The 27,134-nt window shown below is 48.6% G+C and overlaps 1 protein-coding gene and 1 pseudogene across 3 annotated transcripts in view; one reads left to right on the top strand and one right to left on the bottom strand.

Moving 5' to 3' along the window:
* Positions 1-20,800, bottom strand: part of PARP8 (poly(ADP-ribose) polymerase family member 8) — a 143,997-nt gene extending 123,197 nt beyond the window's left edge. For 2 of the 3 annotated variants that reach the window (XM_037038548.1, XM_037038549.1), the window contains exons 1-3: positions 20,771-20,800; positions 14,842-14,943; positions 13,903-13,957 (exon numbers count right to left, since the gene is read on the bottom strand). In XM_037038548.1, coding sequence (XP_036894443.1) covers positions 13,903-13,957; positions 14,842-14,932 — 146 coding nt within the window. In that variant the 5' untranslated portion in view covers positions 14,933-14,943; positions 20,771-20,800. Of the gene's footprint in view, positions 1-13,902; positions 13,958-14,841; positions 14,944-15,028; positions 15,311-20,770 lie in introns of those variants that run through there. The other variant, XM_037038550.1, reaches the window with a different exon arrangement.
* A 44-nt stretch (positions 20,801-20,844) lies between these two features.
* LOC118981724 (ubiquitin-like) lies at positions 20,845-21,359 on the top strand (annotated as a pseudogene).
* Positions 21,360-27,134: the final 5,775 nt, after the last annotated feature.

The following is a 27,134-nucleotide window of genomic DNA, read 5'->3' as shown; positions in this document are numbered from 1 at the left end:
AGACCGAGGTTCATGTGAGCATCTCCAGTGGGCACCTTACGTGTTGTGGTCACAAGTCACTGCTGGGAAATGAAGAGCATCCCCGTGGTTCTCCTGACAAGCCACCAGGACACCTGCAGATGAGTCTTCGCCCTCTGCTGATTTTCAGCTGCACCCTTTTGTTGGAATAAACTATCACGGTGAATATGACGGTTTTCTGAGTGCTGCGATGCCTCCCAGAGCAGTCAGTCCCAGGAGCCCCTTCCACGCTTGTTATCTGATTCAGTCCTGCGAACCCTGCAGCGTCACTCCTGCGCCTCCCAGATGATAACAGCAAGACTCGAGGAGGATAAACCGTCGGACTGGCTGGGCTTTAAAAGGAACCGTGTCCATCTGCCCATTCTGCTCTACCACGCGGTAATGTTACGGGACTGCAAAGAAGTTTCAAAATAATTTTATAGCCTAACCAACATTCGCCCTATGTCCTTTGGAAAATATGAAAATGCCATTTCATAAACCTTGAAAAATGTTTAGGCTGTAATTCACCTGTAAATACAGTCCACCTCCTACACACCCGGAATTTGACGTGTCTCAGTGCGGCTCTAAATGCAGTACCACGGCCAGGAGTTCCTAAGATTATACGTTGTTCCCACCCACTGACTCCTGCTCATCCTCCAAAAACCAATTTCCAGAGTAACTTAATTCTCAGTGCTTCCATGTCCGAGAACAGTAGGTACCGGCAGGTGTGTGTAGTTTGTGTGTGTGTGTGTTAGAGATAAAGAGGAATTAGTTCCTTAATGTCTTCACGTGTAGGGGTATCATGCAATCTTTGTATGTTTAGGAGGAAAACAAAAAACTCACAGTAATTTCAATGTTTTGCAGGTTTGTGTACCCATGCATGCAAGAGAAAAATGTCTCAAATATATTTTATGTTTAAGCTCACTATTCGGCCTCAGAAATATCTGGTAGTGCCAGCCCCCACTGGTTTTATTTGAAAAGCGCACTGGTGTTAAATAAATGCTGTGTTTCTGCAGTGACTAGGAAATTAAGAGCCATGGAATTTGTGTGACACTTATTAGTATTTCTTGGAATACTAAACAATCACTTTTAGTATAGTTTTATAATCTATATTTCAATAAAATTAGATTTCTCATTTAAAGTTGGGATTTTCTTCTATGTAAATAGCTACATGCCAAAACCGTCATCTAGGTTATCCCTTTTAAGGCACCTTTTCAAAATTTTTTCATTTCAGTTGACACACGACATTGTGTTAGTCTCAGGCACCGGACACAGTCATTAGAGATTTATGTACCTTACAAAGTGACCACCCCAGAAAGTCTGGTACCCACCCGACCCCAGTTACTACAGGGCCTGGCACAAGGAACGCCCCTTCTTTTAATCACAAACTCTTTTATTACTAAATCCTAAGCATGTCATTCTGTAACATAATGATATCACACTCAAGCACACTGCATGGCATTTTAGGTGAAACGTTCACATCGCTGTCCCTCTCCTGAACTTCTGCTGGCCCCGGACATGGACTCTCCTCCCTCTGCTGCACTTCTGCTGGCCCCGGACATGGACTCTCCTCCCTCTGCTGCACTTCACATCCCGGGACTGTCCTAGTGGCTGGTGATCTGGGCTTTCTCATCGCTTTGCCTTTTCTACCCAGCCCTCAACCTCCTTCCCATCTGGTAGCCATCAGTTTGTTCCAAGGTGCTTGTATCTAAGGAGTCCTTAAACCTTCTGTAGAGCAGATTCTTCACCGAGAAGTAGACAAAGTCTTGGTAAACACCTGCCTCTTTTCCTGGCTATTTTTTTTTAACAGGTCTAATTCTTTACAGCGGTTTTAGGTTCACAGCAAAACTGAACAGGAGGTACAGACCTTCCCTCGTGCCCTCTCCCCCGCCCTCGGCACGCACTGCCTTTCCTCCTGCCAGCCTCCCCACCAGAGCGGTGCATTCGTTACCAATGATGGACCTCTGGTGACTCCAGCGTCACCGCGCCAGCATCTCCACGACTCCCAGTTTACCTTCCCTGGTGTTGGGACGTGGCACGAATTTGGACAAGTGCATGACAAGTACCCACCCACTACGGTACCATACAGAATAGTTCCAATGCCCCCAACGTTCCCTGTGCTCTGCCTGTTTGTCCCCCCTCCTCCTAAGCCCGGGCAACTACTGGTGATTTTGCCTTCTCTACTTTTGTGTTTTCCAGAATGCCACATAGCATTCTGCACTCAAACCGTGGGTGGCCTTTTGGAGTGGCTCCTGTCACTCAGTAATAAGCATTTACGGTTCCTCCATGTTTTTCTATGCTTTGACAGCTCATTCCTTTCTAGTGCCGAGTAACATTCACTGTCTGGAGGGACCCCAGTCATTCACCCATTCACCTCCTGAAGGACATTTTGGCTGCTTCCAGGTTTTGGCTATTTTGAACGAAACAGCTATACACATCTGGTGCGGGATTTCTGTGGGCGTACGTTTTCAGCTCCTCTGGGAAAGTACCAAGGAGCGTGGATGCTGGATCACGTGGTAAACGCATGGCTGGTTTTCTAAGAAACTGCCCAAACTGTCTACACATTGTATTCCTACTAGCAACGAAGGAGAGCTCCTCTTGCTGCCCGTCCTCGCCAGCACCTGGTGGTGGTGTTCTGGGTTTGGCCCTCTCTAACCAGCAGGTGCGTGGTGCTGAACACCCGCATTTTGAGTTCAAAGTACCTCTGAAATGCAACATTTCCCAGAAGGTACCCCCCAAACTAGAAATGTCATCATTCCTCTGTTTTAAAAAACCTTTTGTGAAAATACTTCCCTCAGCGGATTTTTCCCTGCTGATCACCCACCACAGGGAAGGATTTTGTGTGTACTGGACCTCTAGAATTAAAGATACTGCGCATTTTACAGAAATGACACAGGAAGTTCTTGGGAACTGCCCTGCCTGGTTTCAGAAGCTGTAACCCCCACAAGGCTAAGGCTGAGTGAGGGACCTTGGGACCATAAGCCACTTAGGAGACAAAGCTTATCTTCCTTGTAGGGGCACCACCTTTGCCCCCTTTCTCCTCATCCTGCTTGGCCCTGGGGAAAAACTGGTTAGCCAATGATGGGTAAGATTCCTCAGAAGAGGGATGACCTAAGACAGGCATGGTCACAAAGGGGCCCTTAGGGAAGCACTTGGGAAAGCTATAAAGAAGGGGGGTGACAGATCCTCACCCCTTGGCTTTGACATAGCCTAAGTCCTCATTCTGTCTGCAAGAAGTCTCCTAATTTCTTGGCTGCCTTACTTAAGCCTGAACTGATGACTTAAGCCTGAAACCATGCTGGAGGTGGGTGCCGCCCTGTGCTGGAAAGGGCGGGTTCCCTAGAGCAATCAGGCCTAAGAAAGAATGCCTGAAATCCTGTGACGCCTACTTTGCTAATACCCTCAGTTTAAATGATAAGGGTCTAAGCAGGAAGTGAGTTTGTTCCCTCAAGTTTTATGGCCCTTTAACTATCTGATCCTGACTCAGAATAAGCCCTCAGAGTTCTTTGAATGTTATCTATTGTTTAATCATTTCTGCCTGACAGTGATTGATGAGCTTTACACCCTGTATTCCTGGGCAAACTGAACCCAATAAAAAGCCTGTTAAGGCAAGGGTCTAGTGCTCTCCCCTTGAGAGAGAAGCCACACTGTCCCTTTTCCTCCACGGGACTTGGTAGTCTGTGCGAATCTGTCTGGACTCATCCATAAAGCCTTGGACCCCAGGAGCCGGAATCTGCGTCAGGAAGTCAACAAAGAAAGCTCCTATTAAAACAAACTGGTATGATTTCAAATAGAAAAATCAAGGTTAAGTCTTTCTTGGCACAAGTTTCATCATTTGGGGGCCAAATTCAGCCAAGAACATGCAACCCTCCTTGAAATCACTTAACTGAAACTCACAGAAATCACCATTCAAGGCTGGTTTTCCCATAAAGAGGGACTGCTGCAAAAAGAACCAAGAAAGAATTTGATTCACGGCGAAATATTTGAACTTCTTCGTTCTCTAAAAATGAATCTGACCATTCACTGAGAAACCCTATCACACCTGCAGTAGTAAGAAAGCAGCGGCCACATTTCAGCTGGACGGCCTGCCTCTCTCTTTTGCTGCACTTCTGGCTGGGGTGCATTTTAATGAGAAATGAGGACCGCCTCCGCTTTCATCGAGGAAGCAGATTCTAGCATCTGCTCAGGTCTCCCACATGCACGTCAGCATCTCAGACTTCGTTCTGAAGATCAATGGCATGCACACATACAGACCGACAGAGGTATTATTGCAATTGTGAATTCACTCCGTTAAGATTTTGCACGCTGACTTCCAAATGAGACCCCTAGAACCTACTAGATGCTCAGTATGTGTGAGGTTCTCCTGCCTCTGCTGAGTCACCAAAGCCACGGAGCACTGGCACATGGAATGTGCCTGCCATGACCGTGAATCCTGTTCGGTGCATACCTGGCCCCGTGTCCACAGGACTACACTTGCAGGTGAGGCTCCCTTCTCCATCCCTGTGTGGCTTCCTCGGTTCCCCAACTGGGGGGGGGGGGGGGGGGGGGGGGGGGGGGGGGGCATGTGCTTCCTGACTAATGTTGAAGAAGTTCTGGGAATGTTTTAAGAACGCCAAATGAGTAACTTTCTCATCCGGTCACCGGGATAATAGTTTTACAAAAGAGACACCGTCACTGACTTTCTAAAAGTACTTTACCAGAGAAATGAAACATTTAGATAAAGTCCAGATCTTCCTCACCATGAACGTCTGGAAAAGTGCATTCCATCCGAGACTTCTCCCTAGCAAGCTCTCCTGCTGGCCAAGTGACAGATGCACAAAGGACACAAGGACCGAACGCTCCCACTACTCAGAGCCATTGTCCGTCGCTAACACTGATTCGCGAGGCCGGCGTCCAATCCTGCACCCAGAGCACCTGCTACCCTCAGAGCACTGAGGGATATGGAACCCTCGCCGAGAGCCCTTATCAGATGTGGACTCAACTCGAGAGAAGAGAGACCCAGACAAACGCATCCTCACGCAGAGAAGTGAGTGGCATGGCTTTGCCAAACGCCTCTCGCCGAAGCTTTTCTTGTCATAAAGCAAGTTCTATAAAAATCATGGACCATACATTCCTCAGGGCTCAATGGGAATCGGCAATTTCCACTTCTGTTACAGTGTACTGTTTATCCAGAAACTATTTTTAATGAATAAGACTCGGAGTTTGCCGGAGCGTGTTCCACAAAACCACTCCCTCAAGATGTTCCAGGTCTATAACCAAGTAAGTGAAAAACCCTGCATACTCACTCACCTCTTGGATATGCAAGCTACACACTGAGATATAAAAGGCTCTATCAGCTGGGCCTTGAAATGGGTTAAGACGGTTTAACTAAGCATTGCCTAGACATATTTGGCCACATACCTGACATCTAATTAAATAGCATTTAAGAAGTACTCAGAAATATTCATTATATTCTCAGCACTCTGCTGGCAATGAGAGTTCTTGTCTCTAAACAGAAACTCTATTTTATACTTGCCTTATTCTTTTACACAGCTCTGTCAGTAATAGCACTTTTTATTGATTTACTTGAGAGAGAGGAAAGGAGGGGGCAGGGAGGGGAGAGACAGGGAGAGAGGAAAAAATCAATTTGTTGTTCCACTTACTCATACATTCATTGGTTGATTGTTGTGTGTGCTATGACCAGGGATCGAACCCACAACCTTGGTATATATCAGGACAATGCTCTAACCAAACTGAGCTACCCACCCAGCACTAGTAATAATGTATTTTTTCTGATTTTGTCTTAAATGTTTTCCTTCATAATGGGAAAGCCTAACAAATGTACAGTAGCTATTAGTCTCTGGTTCGATTCTATACTTTGAATTCAAAAATATTCTCTAAGTGAGTCTTGGATAATAACCTATACTTGCTTTTTAAGCAAAACAATGATGACAATCCAAGTAACCACAGCACTGCAGAGATGGCTGGCATAGCCTAAGAACACTGTCAGGCCATTAGAAAATGCAATTTACGTTCCAAAATGTTCAGAAAAAAATCATCTTGGGGGAAGTCCGTCGGCAGCTAGCTTACATCTTTCTGTCTACTAATTTCTTCCAGGGAAAAGTGATCAGACCACACAGCAGTTTGAGTGAGTCTCCCTTTCAAATTTAACACTGATTGATTCGTCACCCTCCATTTAATACACCAAGGTGTCAGCCACAAACGAGGATGCCACTGATGTGTAAATAAACTCCACTCGGGATTTACTGCTGTGATTCTACAATGGATCGGCTGTCATCTCGTGGCAGGTTCATCCTGTCCCCTCCGATTTTTCTCATCCTCACCTTGTCCCATTCACCATCTCCCTCTCTCCCTCTGCCCTCTTCTGGAGCATAAATCCGTCATAGAATTTCACAGAGATGTCACTTGCGGTCAAAAGCAAATGTCAATGAACTGGTCTTTGTAATCATAAAGCCATGATCTTAATATCCAAAACCAAGTGTATATTATGCGACACAGATGTTATCAATCAGTGAACCTTGAACGGCTGTGTATGCCTAATGCACTGAATTATACAAAGTGCTGTTGAGCGGAGAGAGGAGGAGGTCGGTAAACAAAGAGGAGTGAGTGGCGTTGGGAAGCCTGAACGATGTAGGTGAAAGGCTGGGGACGGTGGCTCCTGAGAGCCAGGAATAAGGGTTTGAATGTGACAGGCAGGAAAGGAGGGTTGCGTTTGCAATCTTTGGAGCAGATAAATGCTCTGATTGAATCTGTGTTTAAAAGAGTTCAGATATGAATAAACTGATGGGTGAAGAGCTGTCAATCAGAAATGGAAAGACACCGGGTTACAGTCACTGACTGGAATCACGTGTGGGCAGGTGGGGGGAGGGCGACAATGTCAGTGGGAGTCAGGGGGGCTTCGAAAGAGATGGAGAAGGTGGGACAGGAAACCTGGGACTTTGGGCCGGGCGCCTGGCTCCGGCGATGCAATACTAACCAGGGAAAGGTCGGGGAGAGAAGCTTCTAGAGAAGAGGATGGGCTGGTGTAATGTGGTAGGTTGCACCGTGAGGTGACTGAACCAAACACTTACAACGTGTTACAGTAAGACAGAATGACAAGCAATGCCAATAAAGGCGTTACTTCTTATTAGTCTTTCCTGGGGCCATTTGGCAGATGGAATTTCAGAAATTTAGAGAATAAAAAAGAGAAAGCTTAGATGTCAATACCTGGACTACAATTTCATAGTTAAGTCGGTGGCAGCTCCCTTAAAAAGCAAGATTTATCTACTATGGCTCAGTCTATCCCAGAGCAAATCTGTGCAGAGAATTACAAAATATGTTTAGGACTGATGAAATTTCACTGTGTTTTTCTTTTTTTAATGCTGCAGAGAGCAATGACAGGAAATTTCAACGGATTCGCCCAATGTTGCACAGCCAATGTACATAATCTCCTGACTATTCCTGCACAGCCCTGGCCTCTGGCACCGCACACGCCAACCAGCAGCTTTCCCATACCAGCCGGACAGACTTCTCTCAGCTGCCACTCCCGTCCCGAAAACACTCCCAACTTCTTCCGTCAACCAGTGCCCCCTAACCAGCCCAGGAAAACGGACTCACACCGCAGTCAACTGCTTCTCAGTAACGAGGAGTCATTTAAACACCCGGGCCTCAGTATCTGTCACCACACAATGTGAAACAAAATACCTACTCATCTCCGCTGCAAACGCAGGGTGTCGGGCAGGCAAAAAGGACACCAGAGTATGCCCAATAAACATGATTGGAAGTACTCTCTTAATCCATGAAATAAATGGAGTTTACACATTTTGTTAATATAGACCCTTCCATAAAGTTATACTTGTGTTAAATTTGGTGGTCATTTTAGGTCAGCGGTTTTAAACCTCATTTAACAACAAAAACCTTTTTCAAAGAAAAGTTTACACAGAACAGAGCCAGAGCGGCCTTCAGAGAGACGGCTACATGAGCCACGATCTCGCCCACTCAGCTTCCTCCACGCTCCCTCCCACCAGGCACCTGGCTTTCCTGGGTGCTCCCCAGGGCTCCGATGGGCATATTTTTTTAAGTCGTCGTTTTGGATAATAATTGATATGACAAAATTATAATGGCAAGAACCCACTGCCAAGAGAAACCAACTAAATTTTAATTTCTAAAACTGAGGCTTCTTTTCATTCTGAAACCTTGAAGAGCACTTGATAGTCTCAAAGTAATTGCCTGGCTCCAGACTTCCAGAACGAGCATGTACTTCTTTCCTAATGAAAGCTGATGACTCTTTTGGGGAGGATGGGACGACCTCTCATCCCCCACCCCCACTCCTGCAGGCTTGGCCCCGTCTCCTTTCTGAGAGTCAAAGGAAAACAAATGCACTTGGCAATCAAGGAGACCTTTTCTCACGGCCTCCCATGAGTAAGAAATTATACGCCAGGGATCATCCCTCACCGACCCGCCCCCCCCAAAATCTACTTGATCACCAGGGTGTTCATTTTTAAAAACTGAATCAAAAACTTTTCGAGTCCAAACTCTCCAGTTTGCCAGTTCCCATAACTATTATCCTAAACAATTTGCATTGTCTGTCTTTCCCCAGAAATCATGTGAGCACGTGACCCAGAGAACAGGACTTGCAACTCCGGCTAGGCAACTTCTGTAATGCACTGATTTAGTAATTCATTCAACATCTCACTGAGAAAATACAGTGTGCGAGGCCAAGAGCCAGGGGCTGGGCAAACTACACTGAGCCAGAGGGCCCAGCCTCCACCTTCAGATAGATACTAAGTGAACAAGTGCTAATGATACATTGTGACAACATGGCTTTAGACACACCTGGCGGAACTAGGCAGGGGAGAGGCTACAGGGCAAGGCTCCTCCGAGGGGACCTGGACTCAGGGAGGTCTGAGCAGGGCAGGCTGACTAGGACTGAGAGGGGGAAGGGCATGTCGTGTGTAGATGGTGTTCCAGGCAGCACGTGCAAAGGCCTAGGGGCGGGAGGAGGTGGCAGACCTCAGGGTGCACATCCAAAGTGCACGGGGCCGTGGAGTAGCAGCACTGTAGTGGCCCAGTGGGTGCTCCGGAACAGCGGGGTGAGCACCGCAAGGGCGCACTTCAAACCACGCCCTTCTTCTCCCCCGACCATGAGAAAGGCTGTCTTTTTGTGCGGTAAAGGGGCACCTGTGCTGGCAACTCAGGACACCTGCCCAGTATTAGATTCCTAACATATGAACCATTTCTAATACAAATATTAGATTCCTTACACAGAGTCACGTCCCTGGATTGGAAAAACTCCCAATTTAATNCCTAGGGGCGGGAGGAGGTGGCAGACCTCAGGGTGCACATCCAAAGTGCACGGGGCCATGGAGTAGCAGCACTGTAGTGGCCCAGTGGGTGCTCCGGAACAGCGGGGTGAGCACCGCAAGGGCGCACTTCAAACCACGCCCTTCTTCTCCCCCGACCATGGGAAAGGCTGTCTTTTTGTGCGGTAAAGGGGCACCTGTGCTGGCAACTCAGGACACCTGCCCAGTATTAGATTCCTAACATATGAACCATTTCTAATACAAATATTAGATTCCTTACACAGAGTCACGTCCCTGGATTGGAAAAACTCCCAATTTAATAAACATTTCTTTATTCTCCTAGCCTGTCCAAAAGACAGACATTGTTATATTCTTGGGTGACAAGTTGTGAGACCTCAAGAGAGTATAATACAGTCTTTAGACACATGTATCTTTTTTTAAATTTAATCTTTATTGTATTTTTCCCAGTACCATTCAGTCCTCTTATACTTCCCTCCCCGTAGCAATCGCCACACTTGTCTGTGTCCCTGAGTCCTTTTCCCTTTTGGCTTAATCCCTCCACCCGCTAACCTCCCCCTGCCTCTAGCGGCCAACCTGCTCTCTCCATCTATGAGTCTGTCCCCAATTTCCGTGTTAGTTCAGTTTGTTCATGAGAGTCCACATATGAGTGAGAGCACATGGCATCTGGACACATAGATCTTACAGGCATGTAGACAGACAAAAATTCTTTAAGAATAAATTCTAAACACTAATAAAAGGTGGAGAAATCATCTTTTTGGTTTATCTTTCTCTATATTTCTTTTTACAATAAACAGTCACTATTTGCGTATGAACTCCACAGGGGTTGGGCCAGGCCAGGCCAGGCCAGTGGAGGGGTCGGGGAACAGGGTGGGGGAATGGGGTGGGGGCGGGAGGTCCCTCCTGCTCTCCTGGGCCCCAGAGACTCAGCGATTGCTCATCCCCTCAGTAGCTGTCACCACCCACTTGATCCCTTTAGCTTGTTCCTTCACCTGTTCCTGGGCAGGTGTCCCAGGAGGGAGGCGAAGGACCAGAATCCCTAATCTTTGTGGCCTCAAGGGGTTTATGGCCAAGAGCAAGGGACAAAGGACGAGGCAGACCACCAGCATGACGGCACAGGGAAGGACAACTTTCGCCCACACTCACAAACTGCGTACAGCTGAGGCCCCTGGTTTACAGGTCTTGGCACCCCCCTGAAACGGCAACAGCCCAGGGAAGGAGCCCACAGCGGGCCCTGGCCCCGGGGCAGGTCTCCCAGGAGCCCAGGAATCAGAGGTGTTACAAAGACCACTGCTGAAATGGATTGGTCTTGCCGGACATGCACACAAGTTTTCAAGCACATGTAGATGATGCTAATAACCAAACGCATAACACTTAACACGTGCCCTTTCTCATTGTTTCTCAGTCAGATGACACTGGAACTCCGCTCTCACGAAAAGACCGGCCTCATTTTCTGATGGGAAGGTGCCTCTGTGCTCAGAGGCTGGGGACACTCATGTGGAGGAATGAGCACAGGCCTCCAGCCAGACAGAGCAGCCACACAAGGCGGCCCCCTCATTTTGCCAAGGCGGCCCCCTCATTTTGCCGAGCCAGCCTGGGCACGTTCCTTAAACATGGAGCCTCGCTTTGCACATCCCCCTGAGGGGAGAGTAAAATAATTCCATGAGCCCTCCCCTGAGGGAAACTCAATGAACTTGGTTTTCCAGCTGACTCTGCTCCCTCTCCTTCCTCCTGAAGTCAGAATAAACGACAACCTCCACTCGAAAGGCCACCTTACCAGGGCACCAGCCAGGCCCCACGCTGTCACCTCTTGGCATTTCTTCTTAACCCACAGAGACACAAAAGAGGACACATAAAAAAAACCCTCAATATCTCTTCTTTTTTTGAATAGGAATATGTAAGATCCATCCCTGCCTTCAGAACAAAGTGGAACTCACTCTTGGAGAGTGTCAGAAAGGTAATGGTATATTAAGTTTTATCAACATACAACCTGAACTGAAATTTATTCTTGAAGTTTGTTCTCAATGGGTTAGATGCGAGATAAACATGTACTACCTCGCCCTAAAATTCCTTTAATGGTGAAGTCTAATTTACCGGAAATGGCACTATTAATGAAATATTTTAAGTTGATAGCACATTAAATAAAAAGAGAACAAGATTATTTTAAGTGCTCTACTGAGCCAGCACAATGAGAAGTGCATTATAAATACAGACTCAAATGGAGCTGAACAATATTTGTTCATATTTTTATTTTCAGAAAAAAATGCCTTCTCTGCTACGAACCCCGAAGTGGGTTACCATTAAAAGGACCGGTACTGATGCACCCAGTCAGCCTTTTAACACTGCACTGCGCGCAGAACCAGCTTCTGAGAAGACAGAGCCGCCGGGGCAACCGCTGCACTGGTTACTTTTCGTCTCTAACAGGCCTTTCCACCTTAGAAGCCCGGGTCCCAGGTATTTCAGTCGGGGACAAAGGAAAACATGACCCTTCACAGGACTGCACAGAAAAGCAAACATCTCTCACTTTAAAAGCAACCCTCTCTCATTGCACAGACAAGTAAACTGAGGCTACAAGAGCTCGGGAATCTTGCTGGAAATGATAAAGCTGCAGAGGTGAGAAGCGCATCCAGGGTGTGCGCCCAGCCCACACCTCTCACCAGAGGAGCGACTGCAAGACAGGGCTGAAGCAGGTGCAGACCTGCTCGGTCGCACAGGGAACGTCTTCCACACAGGCGCATAGGTGTAACCTTGGCTCCCCGCACTCCCAGACCTTGTGATGTTTACAGATTGGAAGTAAGACCCTCCACCAACAGAAAGATAAGGACCTAGCTGATGGCTCAGGTGATGGTTAACATGTTTTTAGCAGTCCAGTAATTTTTAAATTTAAGGCAGACACGTTGTGTTTTTAGACACAATGCCACTGCACACTTAACCGGCTGCGGTACAGTGTGACGTAACTTTTACACACACTGGGAAACCAAAATACTCCTGTGATTAGCTTCACTGCTTTATTCACTTTATTTCGGTGATTGGGAACCAAACCCACAGGGTAGCAGAGGTATGCTTCTATCTTAGCTGGTAAAATAACCAGAGAAGACATTAGTCATACACCAACGTTCTCTGGGTAATAAGGGTAGGAGCAGTGTTAATTTAGTTGAATCTTCTCTAATTTAATTACCCTTTTTATTCATAATTACAAAGGTGATGGTAAATTAAGAAGTACTATCATTTTATTCTCTCCCAATAAGTACATAGGATGTGTTATATTTTCAAGTAGTAAATCAACTCAAAATACCAATCCTGCTTGGGACAGTGAACACACAATACAATATACTGATGATGGATTATAGAATTGTACACCTGAAACCTACAGAATGTCATTGACCAGTGTTACCCCAATAAATCCAAAAAAAGTAAAAACTAAAAAACTACACAATAAAAAGACAACACACACACACACCCTCCAATCCTGAAGCCTAGACACACTGTACATATGGAGATCTGAGGGTTATTTTCATTAAAGCACCTTTCACACGTGGACTGCAGCACGGACCCGAAGCCCTTCAAAGAGTCCCATTAATGCCAAGCCTTTTTAAAAATGTATTTACTGAAGAAAGCTGCTTTTGCGACCTGTAGGTTCACAGTCGTTTCCATCAGCTAAGAGGAATTTTGGAACGCGGTGACTCTGAACACGAAGTCCTCGCAGCTAGCAGAGGCCTCTGACAGAGCTCGCACGTGAGGCCACCGCGCTTTCCGCTTTAAGCCACGGTGTCCGGAAAGGAGGGCACATCCTCACTTTACAAGTGAAGACAGCACGGCATGTTTTAATGGCCACCTTTCTCTTCGAGGCTGCCTCCTAAACACAAAACTGCCTTTGGATACATGGAGAACAACTGAGAAGGGTGAAAATTGGAGGGGGGGGGGCACGAGGGTGGGATGGGATGGGAGTAATAGACAGAAATATGTACTTGAAAAATAATTAAATAAAAAAATTGGAAAACAGAACAAAACTGCCTTTGGACTCACGCGGTTAAAAATTCAGTGCTAATGTGTGCACGTCATTCTTCCCCCTCAAGAAAGGAGCCCTCCGCTCCAGCGACAAGTAACTTCCAAACGCTCTCCTGCAACTAAAAGGGAAAACTAAAAACACCACTCCAGGGGGAAAAAAAAAGTATGGAGAACGGGCAGGCTGCACGTTTATGTCAACCTTGGAAAAGATGGAGCAGCAACTCGCCAGGAAAATCATTCATTACCTGCGACCCCACTGGGGACTGCGGGGCGTCTTACGTCTCTGGCGCAGCTCCCTTCACACCCGGGCTCGGGTTTTGCACGCGCTGGGCTGTGTCCACCCCCAAAGGCCCGAAGAGCAAACTACAGCGTCCCCGTGAACTGTGCAGTCCTGCTCCCCGCCTGGGGCCTGATCTTAGAAACGCCTGGATCGCATACATGTATCGCCCCTCTGCTTTTTAACACCGAGGACCTCGGGCTTGGGATGTGGTTAAAGGGCAGAAACGAGAGTTAAAAAAAAAAACCAAACACAGAACATACTGAGAACAAAGGAAACACAAGCGTGCGAACAGGAAATGAAGCAACTCTAAACAAATACCTTTTGGGGCCGCCGACGTAGGTGAAGGTGAAGGTGGAGTCGGAGTATCTGAAATCTGAAACAGAGAAGTCCGGTCGCCAGCTGCCCCCGGGGCGGGTTACCCCGGGGTCAGGGCCGGGGCCCCGGGCTGGCGGAGCCGCGCGCCCGCGCCGCCGGGAGGCGCGGGCTGGGGAGCCGTGGGGACCCCTGGCGCGTGGGAAGGGATGCCCCGCGCGGGCGCCGCGGGAGGCCGCCCCCCGCAACAAGTGCCGGGCGCCATGGCAACGGCGGGAATAGCCCGGTCGGGGCGGCCGGAAGCGGCCCCCGCCGAGCTGGAGGCTGCGAAAGCCGAGCGCGATCCCGCTCCCGGGGGAGCAAAATGGACGCGAGGCCGCCGCCGGGAAGGGGCGCTGGCGCGCCGGGCGCGCTCTTTCGGGGCCACGCGCTGCCAGGAGCAGGGGACCGGGCGGACCAGCGGGAGCCCGAGGTCGGCCCGACGCTGCCCGCGGGGCCTCGGCGCAGCCGGCCAGCGCGGCGCAGCGCAGCGGGCTCGGTTCCCGGCCGCCGCCGCTCTGCCCGTTGCGCAAATCCGCCGGGTCCCGCCGCCCCGCCCGGTCGCTGCTGCTGAAAGCCGGGCGGCGGGCTCGGGCGCTCCTGAGTGCACCGGGGGCTGAAAATACAACCGAGGCCCCCGGCCAGGCCACCCAGGTCTGCCCGCGAGGCTGCGGGCTACCCCAGACTGGGGGGAGGGGGAGGGAACCGTCCGGCTGGCGCCCCCTCCCCCTGTGGGCTCCCGCTCTCGCTGCAGCAGCTGTCGCCGAACGAACCCCGGAATGGGGACGTGCGACCCACCCCCACCCCCGGCCACACACGTCGCGGTCTGCAAACTGGGAAGGGGGCGACGGGAGGGCGGCCGGGGAGCAGGCGCAGGGTCCGAGGCTCGGAGAGGCTAGAACTCACCTGCAAACAGGCAGTCCTTTTCGGCTCTGGACTTTTGGATCACGACGTCGATATCCTTCTGAATTCGCTCTTGCCTTGAACACATCCCCATGAAATCCACCCCTGGAAAAGAAGCAGCCGCTATTTCCACCCACCCCACCCCCTCGCACGCTTCCAGCTTTCTTAAATACTCAGTTAAAAATGAAACCTCTGGCCGAGGCAGGGGCTGAAGGCGAAGTGGCTTCGGAAGTGATCCCGGGTGAGGGAGGAGGCGGCGGGGGAGGGGGAGGGGGTCAGCTTTGCATTCCCAGATGTGACCGCCCAGCTGCCGCTCGCCGCCGCTGGATTCCAGTTTCCTCCCTCCTGACAAAGGATGCTGATGACACCGACTCTCACTTTCTCCCTTCCCTGCCCGGAGCGAAGGCCGTGGGGGCCCGGGGTGCTGGCGGCGGCCGGAGAGCGAGCAGCGGCGGGGCGGCAGGCGCCGGCGAGGGGCGAGCCCCGCTCCGCCTCCCGCGCGCACGCCCCCCGTGGCCCGCACGCCGGCCTCCGCTCCCGCGCACTCTCGCGCCCGCGGGCGGTGCCGAGGCTGCTGCAGCTCTGCCCGCCGCAGACCCTCCGCACCCGCTGCCCCGCCGCGCGGTCACTCGGCCCCTGCCGCTGGCGCTGCGCTCGTCGCCGCGGTCCCGGGCGCCGGGCGCAGGCCGGGTTCCCCACCCGGGCCGCCGCGCGCGCCGGCCTCAGTGGGAATGCAGGTAGTGAAGGCGCCCTGGGGCTCCCCAACCCCCGCCCCCAAACCGCCACTTTTATGAATGCCACTCTACTTTCGGAAGGAATTATGAGTCAGATGGAAAATCCTAACCGGAGTGGCCAAGAAGGGCGGGGGAGGAATAAAGAAAAATCTTTTAAATTGAAAAATAAATAAATAAAACGAACAAATCTCTCCTTGTCGCCACATCAGGCAAGAGGAGAAAGCTCTGAAATTACCCGAGACGCGCGCCCTCCGGCACCCTGACTGCCAGAGTCTTCCTCTTCCAAACGGAAAGCAGGTCAGCCCCTTTGGGGTGCCCTTAAGGGGACGCAGCCCCCTTTGAGGGGCTTCCTCCACATCCAAAATCTCACAAGTTCTTTCCTGCTGGGCACTTCTATCCATTAAAAAAAAAAAAATTGGCAGAGTCAACCGGCACGGGTCAGGGGCTCCCTAAAATAGAAACATCTGTTTGGCTTGTTTTGAAAGGCCACCCCTGTGCCAGTCTGTCAGGGGAGAGCTCCTACAATCCTCTTGCCTTGCTTAGAAAAGAGATACTGCTCAGAGCCCCACCTGCTGTTCCCCCTAAAGGCGCCCGGGGCTGGTGCAGCTGCCTGGCCTAGGTATGGCTATGTACTTTAGGGTGGGCTTCCAGTGGTAGGTTTCTTACTGATCTAGTCCCCACGGAGAAGGCTTCTCTGGGCAGACCACTCATCTGCATTCCTGGGGCCTGGTGCAGTGCCTGGAATATGGGAGGGAACGTTGGTCGCATGCATGAACGGCTGTGCCTTGCAGTGTCTTTGTAGGTACCCCAGTTTCAATCAGCTTCCTCATCAGCTTAAGTGGCCCAGAGTTGTCAAACTAGCTACAACCCTTTATCAGTCCTGCTCAGGTTTGGACAGTGGCAATGTGATGTTTAGGAGAATTAAGAATGCCTGTCATCACAGACAGATTCTTAAGATCCTGGAGAGACAAAGGCCACGTGGGATGATGTGCTCCAATTCTTTCATCTTGCAGAAAAGCAAACAGGACACTGTTTGTTGTACGGCCTGGAATATGTCACACTGATTGTGACATATTCACACTGATTGTGACATATTCACACTGATTGTGAATGGAAAGCTCCCCATGTAGGGTAGGGCAGGTTCAGGTCCTTCCGGGTTCTCTGCTCTCCCCCAGTGCCCCAGGGTCCTGTGCGCTTCCTTCTTCCATTCTGTGCTCCAACTTCTCCAAAAGGCTTTAAATCTATCAAGTGACACGTGCATCTTACAGCTGTCTATCCACAGCGCTTGCATTCCCAAAGCAGAACCTTGACTACAAATAAAGTCGAAGTCATTTTAGAGCTACAGAGTGTGTGGTTGCCTGGGTCACCCTGCGGCTGACCACTCCATAAGATTGGCCTGCTTGAGATGTGTGCAATATTGGATTTTTCCCCAAGCTTCACAGGCTGCCCTGTCTTTGCTAAACACCGATAACCCCACTCTGTGCCTGCTTACATATTTTTCAATTTTAAGGGGTAAGATAAAAAATGAAACCTAGCTCTTCTCTCTAGCATGCATTTCTGCAAGAGCAGTTTCTCAGTCACTACTACGCATGCCAGGGCATTGTCGAGCCATCCTGCATCTTCATGGCCAGATTCTTCCCGACCTTGCCCATGGCCAGCATTCCGCTGACCCTGTCTCGTCTGAGACTCTCAATCAAACATGTCCATCAGGTGTGCTCTTATTAAAAACCATATGCACCTTTGAGATGAGGGGTTTCTATCCTTGCTCTAAATACGCGTAGGTGCGTGCACACGCGTGCATTCAGGAACAGAGCATGCACTAGGCCCTGAATAAGTGTGTTAGATTCTGCCACTTACAATGGGAGAACTCTGGCCCCACGCCAAGGCAAACTGGAGACAATCTGTATGTGGGATGACTGAGTCTAGGACGAAGGCTCACCAGTTCAAAAAAAGGATCCCAAGCCAACAGATAGACATTATTGGAGAAAAAGGGTCAATTGCTCACCGTGCTGAGCGGCCCCCACTGCAGTGTGAGGTAAGGGACATGCGTTAGCTGGCTCGCAGCCAGAACTTCCGGGAGCAGTGTGAGGAGGCCCTAAACACTTTACATATAGTTGCTCATTTCACAGTTACAGTAGCCCTCTTGGTAGTAGCTGTTCTCTCTCTTTTGCTTTACAGTGTACAGAAGAGGAAACTGAGGCACAAAGGAGTTCATTAACTCGTCTCTGGTTTTTCTCTCCAAACCTTTCAGCATTTGAACTGACCTTTAAGAACAACAAATGTTCAGTGGTCTCACTGGGGGAGAAGAGGCAGGGCCAACTGGAATCCTTGTGACCCCAGTGGCCTGGAGCACAAGCCCTAGCAACATGGACTGGTCACGATCTCCCTCCCCTGCGCTGAAATTCCCTTCCCAAAGGAATCCCAGCGCTTGGTAACTCCAGAAAAAGTCTGCCCTGTGCTATGCCCTGGGGACTGAGAAAAGGGAGTGAGAGGGAGGGTTAGCAAATAAACCGCCCCCTTTCCCAAGTGCATGGGGTGCTGTCAGTAGCAGGGGCTCGCAGGAGTGCCCGCAGCAGCCTCGGTGGGCTGTGGGAACATCACACGACAGCTTGCCTTAGTGACAGGGTCGAACAGGGGAGGGTGGGTCCCTGGGGTTTCAATGGGAGGAGATCACCAGGAGTGGTCATGCCTGGGTGAGGAAGTGGGGTTTTATGCAGAGAAATGGGACATCGCTGGGAGGAAGGAGCTCCCAACGTTCTTTTCGATTCTTAGACCTATGTCACTTCCCCTTGCAGATGGTTCTGCAATGGAGAGAAACCCGAAAAACTCAGAATGCCTGCTAGGCCCAACTGGCGTTGTGCAGACACGGGGGACTCAGGCAGCCCTCTCTCTATTTGGCTGCTAGACTTCTGCTGTGGGAGAAGTCCTGGAATCCTGACCTCCTCGGACAGGTCTTGCAATCAAATTATGAGCAATGCAGAGTCAGTGTTCAATAAACGACAAAGTGAGGGAGAACTTTAGGTGGTTTGATGGGAAATGTGTCCCAGTCTGGTCCTAACCTGGGGCCATTTTGCGGTCTTATGGCCTTTCCTAGCCTTATTGAACTTGACCCCCCCTGGGAAGCTGGAGCCAGAAACCTGAGCGGCTGGCTCTAGTTCCAAGGTTCGCTGTCATTCAGTCCCGCTTGTTTCTCTTTAAAACTTCAATCCCCGGCTCTCACCAGCCCTAGGTAGGATGCCTCGCCTTCCCACACAGACAAGCTCATCCGTCTCAGTTTGGACTCCTGTCTGTTCTACTCTGTTTTGAATACCTCTGGCTTCCTTTATTTTTAAAAGTGCATAAATGCTGCAAGAATATATATCCCTTGGGAAAACTAATGAAAACAGACATGAGTACAGAGTAAAATCCCCACCCACACTAATCCTCAATTCCCCTCCTCACCCCAAAGGTAACTGGTAGGTATAGTTACAAGGCGATGCTGTCATTCTTGTGTTCTTAGAGCCACACAAATGCCCATGTGTTCAGAGAGGGACACACACACATTTTAGTGTAAAAGGAAACACATAATACATGTTGTTGTGCGACTTTCCCAGTGTCTTGGAGAACTTTCTATGCAAAGTCATCCAGCTCATACCAGGCAGCCACTGCAGAGAACTTTACTGAATGGATAAACCATAATATATTTTAGCTGCGCCTCTACAGTAATGATGGGTTTCTGAAATGTTTTGTGATTCAGACAATTTGCTGTGAATGCACATTTTTATGCACAGTTTAGCAGTTTCTTTGGGATGGATTGTTGGAAGTGGAACAACTGGATCACCGGGGACTGGCAATTTCAAAATTTGATAGGTACAAGCACATTGCTCTCAAAATTACCTTACCATTTTATACTCCGCCAACTGTTTCCGAGAGCACCCCATTCTCTGAGACATTCCCAACAACCGCTACCGCCAGTTTTTAAATCGTTTGCTAATCAGTTGGATAAAGAATATTCATCTTGTTTTTATTTCTTTCCCTGATAATTAGTGAGGTTGGGCATATTTTTAAATGTTTATTGGCCATTTGGGTAGTCTTTCGAGTATTCAAGTACACTTGAGTATGATTGCCTGCCATATGCGCCCTGTTATTTTCCTGTTGGCTTTTTCTGGCTTCTTATTATTTATTCATAGGAGATCTTTATATATTCAGGACAGCCATCCCTTTTCTATTATACTGTTTAGTCACATGGAAGTTTAAATTTTTTATTTATTAACAATAATGACAACAAGAAATTTTAAGGTAATTTCTTTGGACCAAATACTGCCCTCTTCAAAAAATCTTTCCTGATTTTCAACTCACTAACATTCCCTCTTCCCTGAACTTCTCATTTCTAGACAGTACGTTCCTTGAAGGCAGGACCTGGTTTTACTCGTCTTAGTACCCACCACCGAGCTGGCATTAGAGACTATTTTAATGTAACGCACAGTAGTGAAATGAATAATTATTCGGTTGACTGAAAGTCTTAATTATTGTCTTTTGCTGCTGGTTTAAATCCCTTGACTGTTAGGTTGCCCCGTGACTTATTCTCTGTTCCCACCACCCTAAACAGCCCTTGGCACAGTGATGGGTATGTTGCAGGCGCCCAGTAACCACGCATCGATTGGTCGGCTTCATTCTGTGATTTTGTTATCACCTTGTACGTTTTAGGCTTCGCTCTCAAAAGGGAAGCATTTCCCCAAGAGAGTTCCATGTGATATAATTATCTTATGAGAGTCCCCCACAAAATGATTCCAGATTTAACTCAATTTGAGGAAAAGTGGATGAAGTGAAGTTAAATAGTTTAATCTGTCATTAATTTGAGTCTGTAATATGCCTAACTATGAGGGACATGTGGTCTTTCCAAAAACTTCTAGATGGCTGAACACTTGGAGTTTTCATTTATTGGTTGATTTTTTTGTCTGGAAGTTGCATTCCATGTAATTTCTAGTCTATGTATATGTGCATGTGTACATGCGCTTAATTCATGTAAAAACTTACAATATGTATTTCTCCTTTGTCATATCAGTTGTGAAACACCTTTAACACTCATCTCCAGGAGGCTCGTGATGACAAGATTTCAAGGGACACGGGATCAAATCCCGACTCTCCAACTTAGCAGAGATCTAACCCTGTACAAGGCACAAAACCACATTGTCGTGACATCAAATCTGTTTCCTTACCTGAAAAATGGGGGGAATAATGGCTCTTCTCCCTTAATGGCTGAAAAAGAGGATTAAATGAGATAAATACCTGCAAAGAGAAATATAGAAATTGGTGACTCTCTTTCTTCCCAATGGGGCAGGCGGACTGTGTGGGTTGGGGCGTCCCTGCGGCCTCGGCAGCAGACGCAGCAATGCAGGTCCCCGTGAAAACCCTGACGGACAACACCATCGCCCTTGAGGTTGAGTCCAGCGACACCACTGAGAATGTCAAAGCTAAAATCCAAGACAAGGAGGGCATCCTGCCTGAGCTGCAGCGACTGATTTTTGCGGGCAGACAGCTGGAGCTTGGCGCACTCTCTCAGACTGAGACGTTCAGAGAGAGTCCACCCTGCACCCGGCGCTGCGCCTGCTGGTGGCATCATTGGGCCCTCCTTCCGCCAGCTCGCTCCGAAGTACAAGTGTGACAGGATGGTCTGCCACAAGGGTTATGGCCGCTTGTACCCCCGCGCTGTCTACTGCCGCAAGAAGTGTGGCCACACCGACAGCCTGTGCCCCCAAGAAGGTTAAATAAGGCCCCTCCATCACCTCCTCTGGCCTATAGGGTCGTCTTCTGCCTACTCTCTGTAACCCTGGGGCCGCAATAAGGCTTCCCTTTCATTGGCTGGAGCAGTGAAAAAAATTGCTTAGTGAGAATGAATTATTATTAAAGGGCCACTGAAAAAAAGTCCCTCCCTCAACACTATATGCAATTGACTGCTTCTGCCTTTATTTCCCCAATTATTCACTAGTTCTCTACCAGACTGTCCGGATGCACTTGTTACAAGTTGTAAGTCTCTGCACAGGGATGTTCTCTTGTAAGGAGCTTTCCAAGCCGCTGCCCTCTGCACAGGCTTTGGAAGCTCCCTGTGTGTGTCGTTCCGTGGGAAGCCGGGCATGTTTGAACTGGAGGAAGGTGCTGGAGGGACCATGGAACAGGTGCCTCCCTGCAGGTGTGTGTCTCCTCATCCACCCAGTCTTGCTCCTGAGGTCACCTCCAGGGCTGCTGCGCACGTACATCAGGGAACACTGGGCTGTATCACAGACCCTGACGCAAACCAGCGAAGGTGAGATGTGACATGTTGGTTCATGCCTGGGAAGGATGCTTGGTGGCTTAGCAGGCGGAGGAAGAGCTGGAGGCTTGGGGAATTGAACTGGGGACTCAACCCGAATTTTATCTCCTCCCATTTCCATTTCTGCTTGCCATTTTTCTTTCTTTCAAATAACAGGGGAAATGGCCCTCTGGTGACTGCAAACTTGTAACTTTCCGGGTTAGTAAACCCAGTGGCAGGAGGGTAAACTGCTTTTTCCAACCACTACACAGTAATCCCAGGCTAAACATAACAGAACCAGCAGCCCATCCTGAGACAAGGGTCTGCCCTCTGGACAACCCCTGTTGCTGAGTGGAGGGAGCACTGAGACTTTCCAGGCCCTGGTCACGTCCTACTCCATGTCCAGGGCAACACGTGGGAAAGAATGAAGGAGCGTCTCTTGCTGGTCCCCTACTAGTCTGATTTTTTTTTTTTAAATCACAACACCAGTTCCTGTGTTTCTCTACACTGGATCTGGGACGTTCACTCACCTTCGAGGGGGTGAACTATATCAAGAAATGGGTTATTTTCACTCTCGGATTCCGTCTCACTTTCACAGAATAGCAGCTGCAGTTAGAGGCCAGGCTGCCTAGTGGCGCCCCTCCTCTAGGCTCATCGCTGTTACTACCCTTAGCACTCTTGCTTCCTCCCTGTCTTCCTCCCTGTCTTCCTCCCTGTCTTTCTCCCTTTCATCCTCATGCAAGGACATTTAGAGACGGAGGAAGGAAATGAGGGAAACATCGATTGACTGCCTCCAGTACACACCCAGACCAGGGACCGAACCCACAACCTAGGTATGTGCCTGACTGGGAATCGAACACACAACCTTTTGGTTATGGGATGATGCTCCAACCAACTGAGCCACACTGGCCGGGGCGTTTTTTTTTTTCCTTAAGAAGCTGAGCAACAGTGTTCAGGACCCGAGCAATTTGCTCTGTTCAACAGTATTTCTCTTATACTTAAGCTACTGTGTGAAACACAGAAAACAGTCAATAAATACTTGAAAGAAAGACAGTGTTCTCCGGGAGTGCCAAGTAGCTACCCAGATGTGGGGCAGGTGGCTGAGACTGTGCTGGGGCTGACGGTTTGCGGGTGCCAGCCATGAGCGCTGAAGGAGCTGAAGTGCAAAGTCAAGAGTGTGCAGACGGACATCCCGACAGCAGGAGGCCTGGAGGCCGGGCTGGGTGGAGCTGGCGGCACAAGCCTTTCAGACCAATGCACACATCTCTTCCCCGCTCCACATCTGGGGACTTCCTGTTGGTAGTTCGAAATCAGCCGTAGTAGGAGCACTCTACTTACTACAGGCATTGGACCCACTACAAAGCAGGCCGTCAGCTGTTTTGTTTTTAACCAGAGGGCTGACTACTCCACATTTACCACACCAGCCAGGGCATGGACGCAGGAGGAGGACAGGGATGTCACTGTACTTGAAGCTAGGGAGGTGCTCAAAAGTCAAGTCGTGGAGGAAGCCATGGATTGAGCACCTCTGAATTCCTCAGCCACGGAAATACTCAGAAGGAAAGCGCAGGACACGGCTTGCTCTTCAGCCGCGGGGAAGTTCTTCGACAAGTCTGCACGACACACTTGGCAGGAGGTGAGGAACACAGTCACCTATACGAAATGCTTGCGGCTCTAGGAAAGTTCCTGCCTGTCTTAGCAGATCCATCTCAGCCAATGGCCTGGCCTCGAGCTGTGCCCATCCCACGGGAGCTGATTCCACTGTGGCCACAGGGGCAGCACCGCTTTGAACCGGTGCCATGGCCCACATACCCCAGCGATGTGGTCCTCTTCCCCTGCCACCTGGCACACCAGGCCCCTGGGATGTTGACATCAGCAGGCTTCCAACAAAAAGGTTGCCAATTCTAACCATGTTTTTTCTTTTCTATCTAGGTTGTTTAAGGTGTGGTCTTAATAGCAGAGGTATGAACTAAATGGGCTTTTTCACTTTCCTTCAGAATGTATGAATATATATGTATATGGAAGAGTTTATTGAAGAGAGAGGGAGAGAGAGATGCAGGAGGAGGAGAAGGAAGAGGGAAACAAAGAGGGAGGAAGGGAAAAATAGCGGAAGGGAGGAAGGAAGAAAGGAAAGGGAGGAGGGAAGGGAAGGGAATGGAAGGAAAGGGAAAGGGAGGAGAAAGGAAGGAAGATGGAAAGGGAAGAAGGAAGGAGGGAGGCAGCGTTTCCTCCAGAGCAGCTGGGATGGGAACGGAACAGCAACAGCAGCGGCACCACGTGCATGCGCCGCTTCGAAGCCTCTCTTGCCACTGAGGATTTTGCTCTCAGGAAACGGGACCTGCTATCATCGGGCCGTCACAGCAGGCAAACACCCGGCTTCCTTTCCGCCTGGTTTCTGACCCCAGAAGCAGCCTGCAGACTTCGTTCCCGCATCTGATTCTCTCCTCTCTTGGGGCCTTTGGCCTTTCCGCTGCCCTGTGCAGGGAACCCGTTGTGTTGAAAACAGTGGCCCTACCTGTGTAAACTTGGTGTAATTCATTATAAGTAAAATTTATCATTGAAACAGAAATGAGAATTAATATTGTTATCACTTATTACTACCATGGAAATGTGGTTACTGAACAATTTAGAGAGCGTAAATTCAATACAAATGTATTAGAATAATAATTCTTCACCTGTCCTATAAAAGTGAGTCATCCACAAAAACAGGTGTCATAGGGCAAATTTTAGTGAATCAAAATGTCAGTGCCATTGACATTGACGATATGCATTTACTTTGATAATTAACAAAGCATTTATTACCATTTTATTGTTCATGTTTTTTATCTTTTTTTCCTTCTTAAAGAAGACCCTTTAATATTTTATGTAATACTGGTTTGGTGGCAATAAATACACATCTAACAACAATAGAATCTAAAAACAAAATGAACAAGCAGAAAAGAAAGAGGCTCATAGATATACAGAACATTTTGATGTTTGCTAGATGGGAAGGGGGTTGGGGGTGGGGCGAAGGGATTAAGGAGTACAAATTGGTCATTACAGAAAAGTGACTGATGTAAAGTACAGCATAAGAAATATAGTGATTAATATTCCTTTTCCCCTCCCCCTAGTCATTAATATTCTAATAACTATGTGTGGTATCACATGGGTACAAGATTTATTGGGGTGATTACTTCATAAGTTACTTAATGTCTAATCACACCTGAAACTAATATTGTATGTCAACTGTAATTGAAAAAAAATTTTTGAATGATTTTTTAAAAAAGTTTAAAAAAAGAATGAACAAAGCAAAGAGCTGATACTCAGTGTTTATACTGAACAATCCTCCTGCCCTCCACCCTGCTTGAGGTGACTTTGGCTGTTGGGAACTGCCCTGCCTGCTTTCGGGAGCTGTAACCCATCCCCCCACCCCCATGGCTAAGGTTGAGTGAGCGACCTTGGGACCATAAACCACTAAGGAAACAAAGCTTATCTCCCTGGCAGGGGCACCGCCTCTGCCCCTGTTACTTCACCCTGCCTGGCCCCCAGTGCACTATCAGTTAGCCAAGGATAGGTAAGGTTCCCCAAGGGAGGAACGAACTAAGACAGGTACGATCATGGGGGCCCCCAGGGAAGGGCTTGGGGGGCTATAGACAAAGGGGGTGATGGACCCTCACCCCTTGGCTTTGACATAGCCTGGGTTCTTATTCTGTATGCAAGAACTCTTGTGATCTCTTGGCTGCCTTACTTCCCCTGCCTGACTTAAGCCTGAAACAACGCCTTAAGTCTGAAGCAATGGTGGAGGTGGGTACAGCCCTGTGCTGGAAAGGGCGGGTTCCCTAGGGCGATCAGGCCTAAGAAAGAATGCCTAAAATCCTGTGAAGCCTACTTTGCTAATACCCCCAATTTAAATGATAAGGGTCCAAGCAGGAAGTGAGTTTGTTCCCCAGAGTTTTATGGCCCTTTAACTATCTGAGCCTGACTCAGAATAAGCCCTCAGAGTTCTTTGAATATTATCTATTGTTTAATCATTTCTGCCTGATTGATGAGCCTTATTCCTATGCAAATTAAACCCAATAAAAGCTTGTCAAGGCAAGGATCTGGGTGCTCTCCCCTTGAAAGCATGGCCGAGGCACTCCGAGGCTTCTTCTCCTCTTGAGAGAGTAGCTGTGCCATCCCTTTTCCTCCACAGGACTTGGTAGTCCATGTGGATTTGTCGTATCTCATCCACAATGTGTTGGACCCCCATGAGCTATGGTCCGCGTCATTTGGCCCCTTGCTGGGTAGAGTGTACATTGCTGCCACTGCCTTTGGACTTGTCCATTGACTTATTTTGGCCAATCAGTTGTTCACAGACATGAACCAGCAGGAACTTGACCTGTGCCAGTGTGGCTAGACTTGGTCTATGCACTTCTGGCACCACAATGACAAGAACATCACCTAGGTGATCAGGTGGTTCCAGGAAGGCGAGAGGCAGGTAGGGCAGATGTGGACGCAACTTGCAACTGGGCTCCACACCCGGTCAAGCACAGCCTGGATCAGGCACAGACACAGGGACAAGAATAAATGAGTGTGTGTTAAGTCATGGAGTCTGCAGTGAATTTGTTACTCAACGCTATCGTGGTCACTGTTGACTGATACAAGCAGTAAAGACAAAGATATCAATAAAAATGACGTGCACACTCCACCCAACCATTGCTGGCATAAACTAGGAAACTGTGAGTGTTTTGAAAAGAAAACCTAATCCAGCAACCAGCAATTCTACACCTACAAAGATGTGTTCATGCCTTCATGGTGGCTCCCAGTTTGCCAGGCACATGCCCCCTAAACTGAATGGGCATTCTGAAATCAAACTTGTTACAAAGTCAAATTCTTTACATCTGAATGGTTATGTCTTATAATATGCCTGAAAGCCATACGATAATAACATGTCAAAGGTATTTGTCTCTGAATGGTGGTCTTATCAATATTTTATTCTTCCTTACTTTAAATTTTTAATAATAATGTGAATTATTGGGGTAATTATAAAACATTTTAGTTTATTTTAAGAAGAACAACTTTAGCCTGATTTTCAAATTATACATTTTCTTTCACGTGTTTCCCTGTGGGAATTTCAGAACAACAATAAATAAAGCTAACACTGCTACATTTCAGTAAGTAAGGCATTCATTTTTCACTCTGTCTTTCACAACTCCAAAAGATTCTTTGAATGAACTTCGGCAAAACCCTGCTTCTAGAACTGCATTTCAAAACTGTTTACATGATGTTAGTGGAAGGCTCTATACCAGGGCCTTCTGTGTCTCCCCAGGGCTCAGGAG

The sequence above is a fragment of the Sturnira hondurensis genome, unplaced genomic scaffold (assembly GCF_014824575.4).
Source record: "Sturnira hondurensis isolate 20B ecotype Veracruz unplaced genomic scaffold, ASM1482457v3 Scaffold0024400, whole genome shotgun sequence".
Classification (NCBI taxonomy): Eukaryota; Metazoa; Chordata; class Mammalia; order Chiroptera; family Phyllostomidae; genus Sturnira; species Sturnira hondurensis.
Note: the sequence above shows the minus strand (reverse complement) of the source record. Positions and strands in the feature narration are given on the sequence as shown.